Source organism: Polypterus senegalus, chromosome 5, assembly GCF_016835505.1.
Source record: "Polypterus senegalus isolate Bchr_013 chromosome 5, ASM1683550v1, whole genome shotgun sequence".
Classification (NCBI taxonomy): domain Eukaryota; kingdom Metazoa; phylum Chordata; class Cladistia; order Polypteriformes; family Polypteridae; genus Polypterus; species Polypterus senegalus.
In genome coordinates, this window is record NC_053158.1 from 163545837 (window position 1) to 163560312 (window position 14476).

At 35.7% G+C, this 14476-nt stretch overlaps 1 protein-coding gene across 5 annotated transcripts in view; it reads left to right on the top strand.

Annotated features, from left to right (window-relative positions):
* pard3aa (par-3 family cell polarity regulator alpha, a) overlaps positions 1 to 14476 on the top strand; it is a 900153-nt gene that overhangs the window by 717264 nt on the left and 168413 nt on the right. For all 5 annotated transcript variants that reach the window (XM_039753567.1, XM_039753563.1, XM_039753564.1 and 2 more), the window contains one exon: positions 9058 to 9321. In XM_039753567.1, the coding sequence (XP_039609501.1) occupies positions 9058 to 9321 (264 nt within the window). The remainder of the gene's footprint in view (positions 1 to 9057; positions 9322 to 14476) is intronic.

Sequence of the window (14476 nt, forward strand, 5' to 3'; positions counted from 1 at the left end):
GCAGCGTATTGCACTGATACGAAATACAGTAGCTGTGTGTGTATATATGTAGATATGTATGTATATGTATATATATGTTTATATATGTGTGTGTGTATGTATATATATATATATGTATTTGTGTGTATATATGTGTGTGTATGTATGTATGGGTGTATGTATATGTATGTATATATATATGTAGATATATATATGTATGTATATATGTGTGTGTGTATATATATGTGTATATGTATAGATATGTATATATATATGTTTGTGTGTGTGTGTAAATATATATTTATATTTATATTTATATATATATATGACAGCAACACTCATCACTCACAACAGTGACAAAACAATTACATTGACAATCATGTTACGTTATTTTCAAAATGTTTCCTTTTCTTTTTCATTGCTTCTTTAACACACTACTTCTCCGCTGCGAAGCGCGGGTATTTTGCTAGTGAACTAATAAGGCTGCCCACCCTATTATGTAACACACAATTGAAATATTTTGAACAATAATTCATTCATTTTGGACACGTGTGTACGCATGAAGTTCCAAGTAGTTAAGAAGTACCAAAGACTCTTCCTTTGCATCTCTCATTGCATCATTCATTGTGCCAATGTATGCCTCAACATGTTGGGCTAACTGTGATTTGGACCTTAACACTAGAGAATAAATATTTTGGGGTAACTGGCTAACTTTGGTAAACGAGGATAAAGGCTGTTAAACTAGTGATAAGGATGGCGATTATGAAAGCACACTTTCACTTACATACTCGGCACACTGAACACTATTTAAAATACAGTATAATTAAACTGAAAAACACAATGACATCTAACTAAAATACATACAATAGAAATAGATATAAGTTTGATCTCTTAATGGCAGCATATTAAACAAAAGAAAACTGCTTCCAGCACCAATTCCTGAGAACACAATTCCTTAACTTTGGATCTAAATGAGAAGCGCTGTAAGATTAGACTTGTGACATTTTAGTTTTCTTTACATTGGAAACTGTCCAATTATCATCTCTTTAATGTTTGTCTCTTTTGTCACAGTTGTAAGTGAAATGGGCACCTTTTTTTTTTTTTTTTTAAAATGTAAATCTTAGTGCCTACCTCATATTCTGGGTTTGATGAAAATTGAGTCCTTTTCCCACATCCATTTTTTTCTAGGATATTTATTACTATCCTATTTTTGCTATTTAAATCCTAATTCCAGAATGCCAAGAGACTTACTTTAGGGTGTTGTGTTGGCCCTTTTGCAAAGTTTTTCTAGTGTCACACTACACAGCTCCAATTTGGAGAACATGTTACACTTAAGTGACTGCATTTGCTGGATCTCATTACTTTTAAGATGTCAGATGGCACAACAAGGAGTTGCAGGTGATGAAGACTCACATGGTTTCCTCACAAACCCTCAACATAGTTTCAGATTTCCCATTGCCTCATTTTGGCAGCCAATTAACATGCTCACTGACAGCACCGGTAGCTATATGAATGTTTCCCAGAATGGTGAGTTCAGCTGTAGTCTTAGCCTACCTTTTTCCTTTATTCTGTCATGGTGCGATATACAAGAGACATACAAACAGACAAGTCTTATCCTCTGATTGTGTGGTTCAAAACACCCAGTTTCCTTGTCTTTGCATCATATGCATTGTTCTGCTATCTGAGTGCTCATTGGTTGTCAACTCTTGTACAGACAAGAGCCCAACCCAATGACTAGCGGGAAGAAAAAATCAATGCCTGTTTCATCTTATGGTATTGATTTACGGAATGATATGGTTGAAATCACTGGGGATATGACAATATACAAGTGGTGCTTACAGGATGTAAATGACTCACTAATATTATGGAAATAAAGACTATGACTAAAAATTGGTGGATAGAGTAGTGTAATGGGGTTTTAAAGGAGTAGCATCCCATATTGCCCTATGGAAATAAATGGAAAGGGACACAATTTCACGAAGAGACCATAGTTAGGCAGAGGACCAGGGAGATCCCCAAGTCCATAAACTTGCTCTTTATCAAACACTGCAGTCCTGATTAAAACCTCTGATATTTTGTTGTGGAGTCATTTATTATGTTAAAGATAGAGAGTCATTTTTATATTTTATGTACAGTACAGGCCAAAAGTTTGGACACAGCTCCTCATTCAATGTGTTTTCTTTATTTTCATGACCATTTACATTGGTAGATTCTCACTGAAGGCATCACAACTATGAATGAACACATGTGGAGTTATGTACTTAACAAAAAAAGGTGAAATAACTGAAAACATGTTTTATATTCTAGTTTCTTCAAAATAGCCACCCTTTGCTCTGATTACTGCTTTGCACACTCTTGGCATTCTCTCGATGTGCTTCAACAGATAGTCACCTGAAATGGTTTTCACTTCACAGGTGTGCCTTATCAGGGTTATTTAGTGGAATTTCTTGCTTTATCAATGGGGTTGGGACCAGCAGTTGTGTTGTGCAGACGTCAGGTTAGTTGGACGATCATTTATTTTTCAACAGGACAATGACCCCAAACACACCTCCAGGCTGTGTAAGGGCTATTTGACCAAGAAGGAGAGTGATGGAGTGCTGCAAATGGTCATGAAAATAAAGAAAACACATTGAATGAGGAGGTATGTCCAAACTTTTGGCCTGTACTGTAAATATGAAGGTACTACAGAGCTCTACTACCACACCATGAATTTAAGACATGCCAGTTTATGCCTAAGCATAATGCAGAATGCTTATATTTTAATTGTAGGTGAAGTCTTATGAGAGATTTATACATAACTTGGCATCAAAGTTTACTACTTAATCAAAACTGGACATCTATATGATTTAAAAAAATGAGCTGTTTGAATGGAAAGAGTACAAATGTAATTAACCTCATAAAATCACTTTTTGTAATTTGTATCACCCTTTGCCATTTTATCAGAATGTCTTAATCACAATTAGTTCTTTCTACCTCTAAATTCAAATTCAAGATTAATTAGCATATTGAATGACAAACTTTTAATAGAATGGAAAAAACATGCTGACTGACTAGTCTCAAATTAGTTGTCGGCATTAATTAGAGCTTACTGACTTAAATGCCAAATGAAAAATATGTCAGTTTCCTGCTAGTACTGACACTGATCCTGTTCTCTTTTACAAATAAATACCAAGTTGAGGTGTTAAATGAAAATGCACTACAAAAAATAAAAAATGCTTCTCTGTTTGTAAAAAGGTGCATTTTATATCTGTAAAGCTGCACTGTGATATTTGTCTTCACTAATGCAGTCATGAAGTACTGTATTTTCCGCTTGATCCTGGGAGCCCTGCTCTGAAACTATATCCCTCAGAACTAAAAACATTACTTAAGGAGATGTGACTGCTTCCTTTTGATCAAAGACATGATTTATATCTTTTAACACTGAAAAGTACTCTTTTGCATAGGAGCTACAAAGAAATTGTGGCTTGTAAATCGCAAGAAAAGAGCAATCCAGTGGCATCACTGGTCCAGTAATGCACTCCGTGAAGAACTCCTAAACTCAAGAATCAATGTAGAAGTTAGGAGGGTGACCTGGCTATGCACATTATAGTTCAAGCTGCTGTGTTCATTTTTAGGATTTACAGTTTTACTCCAGCTCAATACTAGATCTGTGACATTGCCAATGTGCTCCTTTCTGCCGGTTTATACAAAAACCATTTCTTCATTTCACACTGATTTTATTTTTCATAAAGTAGTACTTTTCACTATTAAAAGATAGAAAGATGTGACTGTTCCCCTTTAAGACAGGCTTTAATCAGGCATGCACCATTCGACTTTGAATGTGTTTGTCTAAAACGTCTGTGATAATAAAACCGTACATTCAGCACAGTTTCTGCCTATACACTCTCTTGGTTTAGTATAATGGCAAGGGCCAAAAGTTTATTTTTGTTTCTGCTATCTGTCTCCCTTCCAAACTGGGGAAAACATACTTGTATTGAAAAACAGTATTTCATAGTGTAGACCTAAAAATATTTTTATCGTGTGTGTATGTGTACATTATATATTTTTTTAAAATCTATATTTCATATTATATTCTGAATACTTGCAGCTGCTGCAACCATAAAATATCAAGACTATGAATTGTTTTTTTTTTCTTGCTTTCTTTGCTTCCATTTATTTATTTTGTAAACCTGGTTTTTCAATCATAAAACCATGAGAAGTCAACACCTCTTACGGTGTGTGAGTGTCAAGTACTGACAGACAGCACTTGATAGGATGCTACTCAGTTGCAGGGAAGTCTCAGACACGTATTACCCACTCACTAGTGATTGGCAGTTTGCAAACGATTCGTTCTTTTTCAACAACTCTTTTCAGTTAATTTATGGGAATCAATTTGTGAGCATGAAGAAATCGATTTGGTTGTGTTTCCCAGGCATGCTAAAGCACATGCCCGATGCTGCCAGACTCTTTCGTTTAGATGTTTAAAGTGAATATGAAAGTGCTGCCCGTCTGATTCATGATTCTTTCTAGTTAGAATTAATTAGTCATTGGCTAACAAGAACTCTGTCACTGGTCATGCTTTTGTTCATCATACAATTACAATACATTAGCAACACTTTTATATTCAAATCTATAGTTTGCTTTGTACAATTCAATATTGGAATTGTTTTAAACAGAATATAGAGACAATATTAAACTAATACAGTTTTAGTCTGCACATTCAACAGGTTAGTCACACAAAATTGAACTTTATAAAATTATTATTCTAATTTCTAACAATTATTTGCTTTCAGCTAAACTTAACACAATGGTTTTATGATTCATTGATTGCACAGTTTCATCTGAATCATTACCTGAGAATGAGTCACATGATGAATGAGTCATGTGATTACTTTTTTGATTCATGAACTGAATTATTACCCAAGAACACATTGCATAATTCTCATTCACTTGTGATTTTGTAAAGTGATGTCTTATTTTAAGTATGTATTTTAAATGTATTTTTATGCTTTGCATACTGAATCAGGACAATGTCATTTGAATTATCATCATGGTAAGTATATAATTTTATATGTATATAATATATACACACAAATACTACAGTGTGTGTGTATGTATGTATGTATGTATATATACTGTATATATATATATATATGTATATATATATGTGTGTGTGTATATATGTGTATATATATATATATATATATATATATATATATATATATATATGTGTGTATATATGTGTATATATATATATATATAATATATATATATACACTATATATAAAAGCCAAATACCACTGACTCACCCATCACGAATTCTCCTGAACCATGAGGTCTTGGGACTGGAAATTTTAGATGTAGGTTTTCCTTGGCCCAGCGGTGCTCGCTAAGAAAAGGTTTTAAAAAGTTTGTGGTTCAAGTTCGTTCTGTCTGTATGTCTGTCCGCTTTTCACAAGAGAATTACTTAATGGATTTAGATCTGGTTGTTTTCTATAGTTTGCTTGAACATTCCGGTTGATTTTGCAACTTGTCTCATCGCGCTAAGTACCATAGTTTACTTGCGGTACCGATGTATTTATGCAAATCCAAGAGAGTGGCTGTGGGCTTAGAGCGGGGGCCTTCCTCATTCACTCACCAGCCTCTGTTCGAGTTGATCTACGTCTCGCCACATGTTGGAGTGCAACCTTGCCTCTGCTTAGCTAGTGATACCTGTTTGTTCAACAGTCATTATCATCTACAGATTGTTAAGGAGTAACGTTTGACGTTTTTGAGAGAGAAATCAGAGCTCCATGTGATTTAGAGGGTAGCTGCTGATTGCCAGAGATATCACGGCCATGTGCTTTTCTCCCCACGCGGGGAATGCTCTCCCATCAGAGCTGAACACATCAGATATTGTGCCAACGTCTATTGATTTTTAAAGTTGTGTGTGTGTGTATATATATATACACACACACACACACACACTCATATTGGGCTATATTGCACATGCTTGGAATGTGGAACAAACCCAGTATGAACACACAGACACTTCGGGCAGAAAGTGACTGGCCTTGGAGCAGTAGGTCAACAGCAGTGACAACTAATACAATTCTTCCCATGTCCTGTTGTGATGATAAGCATTTGGTTGTTTAGCCATCTGGAGTTTAAAATCCTTTGGTATGCCTTAAAAAATGACATTAATTAAAATTTGAAGAAAGCTTATGTAAAATATCAGACAGCTTAAACCAGTAGAAGTTCATAGAGAGGCTATGGCCTGTCCCAGCAGCACTCAAAACAAGATGATAACCTATCCTAAAAAGGGCTCTAATTCAGGATTTGCTTAAAATAAACACCCTTTTTATGTTTTTTGTGTAAAATAGTTTTGATTGTAGGTTTTTAATTTATTTCTTTCTGAACACATACATGAAAGACATGCCCCATTTTCTGTCTTATAGTATTAAAATGTTAATCTTTACTACTTTAACAGACTGTATTTTGCATATTATAATAAAGTTTAAGTAACAAGATTACAGCCTTCAGTCCATAAAACTTATATTTTTGTTTTAAAATTTGATAAAGGGTTTGTTTGAAACTATTCCCAAACCCCCAACAACAATTGAAGAGAACTTTCTTTTTCTATTGTTTTTGGTTTGTCAATTATTTTATTATAATTGACAATACAGTGTCACTGATTCATTATAGCTTATTTCTCCAGGCAGCAAATTGCCATGTATCTTGCTGCGTTTTAACAATGTTGCCCTGGCCTGTGGATTGAAGAATCATGTAAACTGATATACAATGATTTGCTAAAACAAAACAGCAAGTGTTAAATAAAGGAAAACGTTCCCATCATGTAGACAGTGTATGGCCTTTGGGGTCACGCTGAAAGTAAAATCAGGTGTCTCCTTGCAAATAAGCCCATCTGGATCCACTAAAAGTGGTGCTCTGCCGGGCAGGGTCAAGCAACAGGACGCCACCCTTATGTCTTCAGTAGAATTCCCAAAGAGAGCGTAATATTTTTATTCTAAAGTATCTGCTTTCTTTCCTGAGTTAAATATTAGTCTTGAAAGGGAAATTTTTTAATGAAAACTACTTTAAAACCCCAATGACCATCTTGTTAGAAATGCTGAGTGCTAAAGAAACAGTAGTGGGGGTGGGTGGACATAACTTCTATGCTTCTTCCCCACAAGCATGCAGAAATTGAATAACACCACATGATGCATCACACCTTCAGTGTTTAAAATTACAGGTTAAACAATACGCTCGGCTGTGAAGCACAGTGCAGGCATAGCATAATCAGTATAAAGGCTGTTTTAAAAAATAAAATTAAAAAATATTCATGAATGTTACTGGGTTATTTATTATTAAGCCAAACAACCCATTCTTTTGCTTATATACCAATCAGGTCTACTCTGCAGGAGGTGCAGGTCATTATCCAAGAGTTTAACCTGGCAGCCAGAGGCAGAGAGTTTAACTCTTTGAGGGCTGAATATATTTTCCAAAAACTGTTTTCTGAAAGGCACCCAGAGCACTGGTTTCACACATAAATCGACATATAACGTCTGTTGGCAGCTGTTTGGTATCTCTGGCAGCAGTGGCTGTGCAGGGATGGCTCGATGGCCAGCAGAAATGCACGGCGGACTGGCTACTTCTTCGTCTTTGCACCGCAGGTGGGTGGCGGCGGTGGCAATGTGACGCAATATGGTTTGTACCTATTGTCATCATAAGTGGTGGTCCTCCTAGGCAAACACTGCTGTAGGTGTATCAGCTACTCGAACGTGTTCAGCGCCACGATCTGCTGGGGACTGATAGGCAGATGCTGGTACCTCATTTTCACTTTCGTTATACATCTCCAGAACACTTGCATCAAATTCAGAGTCTGAAAAGTCAGAGTTCGAAAAGTCAGAGTTCGATTCAGCGATAATATGTAAAATGTCCATGGAGTATTTTGCTTTGCACATTTGTTTTAGTCATGCCAGATGTTGATGCCATTTTAGAGGCTGTTTGTTCTTCACTACTCATTCACACACAGTGAATTGAGCTCAAATTAGCAAAGCTACATAACTTTCCTTCAACCAAAGAGAGTCGAACTAAAACATAAGGGCAAGTTTTGTCACAGTTTACAGCCCATTACCGTCCTCTACCCCTGAAGTTTGACAAAAGTCAACATCAGCCCTGAAATAGTTAAGATTTAGGATGTATCATTCTCTTTGCAGTGGTCCTTCTTTATTATTAAATGGAATTGTGGATAGTATTACACATACCTTTTTTGTAACCATGTTTATCTTTTTTTTTTTTGTTAATAATCAAGCAGTTGAATTTCAGTCATGTTTGTATAATCCTAGTGTCAAGTTTAAAGAGGATATTACATGTTTGCTATCCAAGTGGGATCGGTTCTTATGATCCCTTTGTCTAAAATATTGAAGGAGTAAATGTAGAATAATTTTTTTTCAAGTTTATGTTGAATATCTTAGACATAATGTAATCCATTTAAGGAGAGACTGTTTGTAATAAATAACTGGATTGGCTAATTTAGGATTTGGCCTTGAGCAAAAAAATACAGACTTGAGAAGCATAGGGTATGGGAACTCTTTATGTGGAGTAGAGTTAGTGTTTCTTTCTGCTATACTGTACATGGTACAAAATCTGAGGAGAAATGGAATGGCTTATAATCCGGTGTATACACAACTAAAAACTGATAAGAAAAATAAGATACTACAACTTTGGTGTAAGCTTGCTTTATTCATTGATAATTAAAGTAAATAAGAGAGAATAGAATCTTCTGTAAGATATTGCAGTACAAAAAGGAGCAGCATGATCATTTTAGCCTTTAGATATTGTGCTGGCTTTAGTGTGTATTGAATCAAGTATAAATTAAGAAAATTAGCTAACATGATATATTTTAATTTAATCACTTTTTAATGTCCTTGTCAAATTGGATCATTTATTTACAGCACAGAAACCTCTAAAATGAAAAAAAAATTGTCAAGTGTGACTTTTTTTGTGACTCAGTTGAAGTTGCTGATATAATCTAAATTAAATGTCACTAATAATGTTTTCTTTTGTTCTAAATTCTATTAAATATCTGTCATCGTCTTTTTTTTCCTTTGTTCATAGCATCCAAGCGAAAACAAGAGAAATCCGAGAGAGACAAGCCCGGGAGCGAGATTATGCCGAAATCCAGGACATCAATAGAACCTTTGGGTCAGATGATGACCCAACATATGCTGGCATTGGGTCTTTTGAATCCTCGCTGGACAGCGGCCAAAGCATGTCTGTACATAGTCGGCTGCCGAGCACCCAAGAAGACAACCAGCCAGTGGAAGCCGTGTATGCACAAGTAAACAAACCTCGAAATGGGCGTCCTACTTCTACTGACAGGTAGGAAAACGTATCTATGGCCTTGTATGGATGAGATTTTTTTTTTTTTTTCCTTTTGAACATAAGATTTTATTTTTTGATTATTGAGACTCTTTCTCTCAGAGGCTTGCTCATTAAGAAAGTAACATAAAAAGCAACTTCCTCTCAGGGGAAAAAAAAGATACAAGACTTTTCTGCAAACAGTAAATCCCTGTTTAGTTGCAGACATATTGCATAATTCAAGGTGTGAGTAGCTTCTCCTGTCTTTGAGTGTGGCTGTTATAACTGAGCTGCTGTGGGAATACTGTGACTTTCCAGGAAAAATAAAAGTACGGTAATAATAATCATTTTTAGGTGAAGACTTTGCTTTACAGCAGAGATCACAATTTAAACAATCACTGCAAAACTATGTTAGGTGGTTACAAATACATTGCATCATGAGTCTTAATGAGAAATTACATTCTGTAAAAGTAGTTTGAATAAATGTTAATTTAGAGGTCTTCATCTACAGGCCACATGTTGCTAAAGTCACTTCAGTACACATGTACTTTGTGAGCATGCCCGTGTTGATCAAACAGAGGATACTCTGCAGTCTACTAACACTGTAGGAAGATAATAAAATAATCAAGGTAAATACCAATCGATCTGGCTTTTATATACTGTAACATATAAATGTCTTTTTTATATAAAGACCATCACAGAATATAATCACAAACTGGACTTTGCATGATATCTTGGTGAGCTCTGTACGCCTCGCTGTTTCGTTTGAATGACAGGTGTGGGGCAGATGGACTGGCAGGAAGATGCCCGACCTCTTGCTGCATCCAAACGGTGCCGTCTTTCGCCTGTGTGCCTTGTGCAGCTGCGTTGTTCTTATGTGTGTCTGGACGTTTCTTGCAGGGAGGGCTTCTGTTTTCTTTCTCTGATGTAGAACCCTCATCTTCATCTGAGTTTACCTCTGTTATAGCACATCTTTATTTGAAAACAGCATTGTCAGATCGGGGTGAGCATGAACGTGACTAAGAGAATAAAACTGAATAAAAAAAAAAAAAAATGCCAACCTTTACAAGTACCATAAATTTACACCGGCTGTTACAGACTCAAATCAAATGTATGTTTTATTCTATAATAGTAAGAATAAGAGTAGCTCACTTCTCAAAATAGAGGAATCTGGGATTGAACCATGAACGTCTTGATTACAAGTCAGCAGATCTTACCACTGCACCACCAAAGTGGTCGTATTAAGGGCGTGTCAATGTCGCACCCTAACGCAAGTTCTTTTTCTGCAATTATATTCTTGAATAAAAGCGCACTTATTTTGTTGTACTTGTAACATTTGTGAAAGTGTTTATTTTATATTTGGACTTCAGGCTTCACACATTATACACTTCATGTCTACATTTTGTCAATTATTACTAAATCATGAAAAATTTCTGTTTTAACGATGTGTTTACATAGATTGTTGTAGACATGGCACACATATGAAATGCATGTATTAAATAAATAATGATATATTATTTACCCTATACAACTCCAGGCAACTCGCAAGCAGGTAAACAGACTTGAGCTGAGTGAACTTTCTGCGGTGGTAGGGGAGATGGGATATCAGGCTGCTTGCTGCTTTTGCTGATTGACACATTTACAACACAAAAGATGCTGATGGAGAGGTGTGAAGGGATTTAAGGTGGGCCAGGATTACGAGTTTTTTCTTAGGCTTTGGTTATTCTAGTGTTAATGATGCCATAATGTTGTGAAAAGCCAAAGCAGATATATCTTTTGAAGAAAGGCCAGCTACAGTACATCATATTAAATTGCTTTGGCATTAATTTCCTTGTAATACAAAAAATATTGATAATGTAATTACATTTGCGAGACAGCATATGCCAGACAACACATCAAAATACCAGCTGAGCAAGTTCCACAATGCAACACGTTCCTAGCACAGGTTAAAAGTGCTTATAGCTCTGACACATGATCAGATTCTTTTTTGAAAGTAATATCAAAGTCCCAACAAAACTGTTCTGATTAGAGAGTGAATGTTGTGTTTTTTTATATCAAGAATTGAATATTTACATTTGAAGTGTTTTAACCATCACATTGTAATATGTACTTTTTTTTGGTTGCTTTTGTTTAATATCAGCATATGGAGGAATTGTGTAAATTTTAATTGGGGCTTCTTTTTAACTGCATGCTGTCTCCAAAAGACCCATTGTGTATGGATTTACTTGTGTACAATGCATTCTGTACATAAGAGGCCTCATAATCATTTAGTATGTGACTGTACCATCATCAAGAAGGGAGAAAAGGGAATAAAGTCGCCAGATCCGGCTACATAGATTCTGCAAAATACAACAGGATTTAAAGTTTTCATCCTGTTTATGAAAAAACAATGGCAGATACATTTTAGATTAGCTAAGGGGCTGGGTGACCAATGTAATGTCAACTTATTTTGTGATTTATTCTTTAATATTCAAGTTTTAATAATCAGATTTAATAAAACAGTCTTTAGTTATATGTGTGTATGTAATCATATATTTATATGTATTTTTTCTTTTATCTCCTTTTTCTATTGATTGTAACTAAGCCTTGTGAGCCACGCTCTTCAAGCACACCAGTTTTTGTTTCATATGTGCCATTGGTTAAAATGATTAAATTGATTCTGGTCAGTCATGCAGTGTGTTTACATGATGCCATGTGTTGCATCTTTCTTACATCTTCCTCGCTGCGGTATTGTCATTCTTTTTAACGCAATGTTGAATGGCAGCTGGGTATGTCATAAAAGTTCTGAAATTTCATAAAAGTTTTTGGAAATATTGTCAAAAATTTGTTTTTCACACTGCTGTGAAATTTCCTGCTTATTTTGGTTCAGTGTTTGTTGCAATGAAACGACACCTGGTGGTACTTGACTGTGTATTTGCCACTTGTTTGATTTTCACTTTCATGATAGCCTGTCATCTGTAAAATATTTTCTGCCTTGGTGAAGCTAGGGATTGCCATATCTACGGTCTTCGTTTGCCGATAAGGATGCAGTTTCATGTGCAGACACGTATATGATGCTGCTATGAGAGTCTCCGCACTCATCTTCTGCGTATTGTAATTTATTTATTCATTAAATTATTGGAACTGCTCATACTGGATCCCCCGATGCTACTTCTTATGTGAGCACTATTTTTTTTTTTCTTATATAAAAATGTTTAGATATTAGCTTAACTGGGCATGCTCACAGCCAAAACCCAGGGCCAATTTAGAACAACTAGTTAACCTAACATGCATGACTTTGGTGATGTGAGAGCAAAACCATAGTTTCTAAGGAAAAGTGAGGAAGGACTAATGATTTCACCATCATACCATTCACTTTATTTGCATCAATAAATAAAACATAAATTTCCTACAAGGCATCCATGCATCTATTGACAAATCAATGTGAGATTTGAAATTCAGCTCCATTAAGAAAGATGCCATCCCATACTTCACAGGACAAACTGATGCACACACCCATGGCTTTGAAGTGAGAGAGAGAAGCTAACACAGACATAAGGATTAAATGCAACCTTCATACAGACAGCGGCCAGGCCAGGATTCTAGGCCTGTGGCAGCAGTACTTATCACTGTATCACCATGCCATACTCCCAAGATGTAAGCAAGTTAAAATGTAGGCAGGAATTATCCAAAGCATAAAACAAAATTAATGTATCATAACTGCCTGATACCTTTCTGCCCCCAACATTTGATTGATTCCTGCTTCTTTACCATTGAATATTTCCAGATCTTTGAAGATCTTTTTTCTTGCTTTGCGCTAAAAAAATAAAAGATTAAAAAAAAGTTTACTTTGATTTTAAATTAATTTTTCCATTTAAACGCACTGTAATAAATCCTAGTTACGGAGTTGAGCTAATAGAGTGTCTGTTTATGATCCCTGAAGATTAAGAATCGATTGATCTATCTTCTCTTGTTAATTGTGATCAATAGGGATGAGAATGGGTGCATGGGTTCTTCTTCTAGTGACTCGTTGTCCTGATCTAAAACATGATTAAAGAGGTAATGTAGTAAAAAGATTGTTTTTGTGCTATAATGCGCACCATAATGCTTGAGGTGTATTGTTCACATTCTTTTGTTTGTCCCCATCATCACCGAGCCTGATCATTTTGTTAATGTTGAGATCAGAAATTGAACGCTGATATAGGAGAACACTCCCCTCTTTTTAGAACAACACACTGCTGAGAAAGCGTCCTCAGAATGTAAATAGTTTTGTATTTGGGTTGGTATCCAAGGCAACAAGGCTTTCACCCGTAGCCCTGCATCGACTGCCAGTGGATCCACGATTCAAAATAAATGAACTTTGTAAATTCTCAAGCACGTGGCCAGCACATTCAAGTTAATGTGAAATCACGATACGAGAGGCGGCAGGACTACTGTTTGTTATTACAGTATATACAATTATTCTTACCTGTTTGTGAGGAAGAAGCAATTGGCCTGTAGAAATGGAACAAGATGCCTTTTTTCATGTTTGAATCTCAACAATTTGTGAAGCTTTAAAGTCACTAATGGCAGATTTGTTTCTTTAAGTATTATGAAGGCTATGGATATTAATTAATGATTTTTGCTTACATCCTTTGCAATGCAGTTTAAACACACAGACATATACGTGTGTGTGTTTGTAAAATACAGTTGTTTTTCTTTCTTATGACAAGTCTGAGCAAATGCATAACAGTATAATAGCCATAGGCCACCTGTATGCCGCTGAATAAACACATTTGTCATACTCTGTCTAGGACAAAGCAAATATTGAATGGAAATACCATTTGTCATTTGGTGGTAGTGGCCAAGTTGCCCTATTTAAAATGCTCACTGACTGCTTCAAATTTGGATGTATACGTGTAGTCTACTGCTGAAGGACACAACACACTTTTCTCTTGGCACTTATTTCAGTTGAATTTGGTAATGGAATTTGGAATCCAGAGATTACAAGATAAAGTCTGTGTTTGGTTAGTAGTACTTGCTGATCATGGTGCCAGTATGTGGCGACATGCTCCATGTTATTCAGAATTTCACTTTACTCTGTGCATGTGACAGTAGCTTGTACTTGTGCTTTGTATTTGAATTATGTTTAACATTAGCCATTAGAAAGTGGCTGTGAATTCAGAACATTGTGCCCATGTCTGCATGTGCTTTTCTC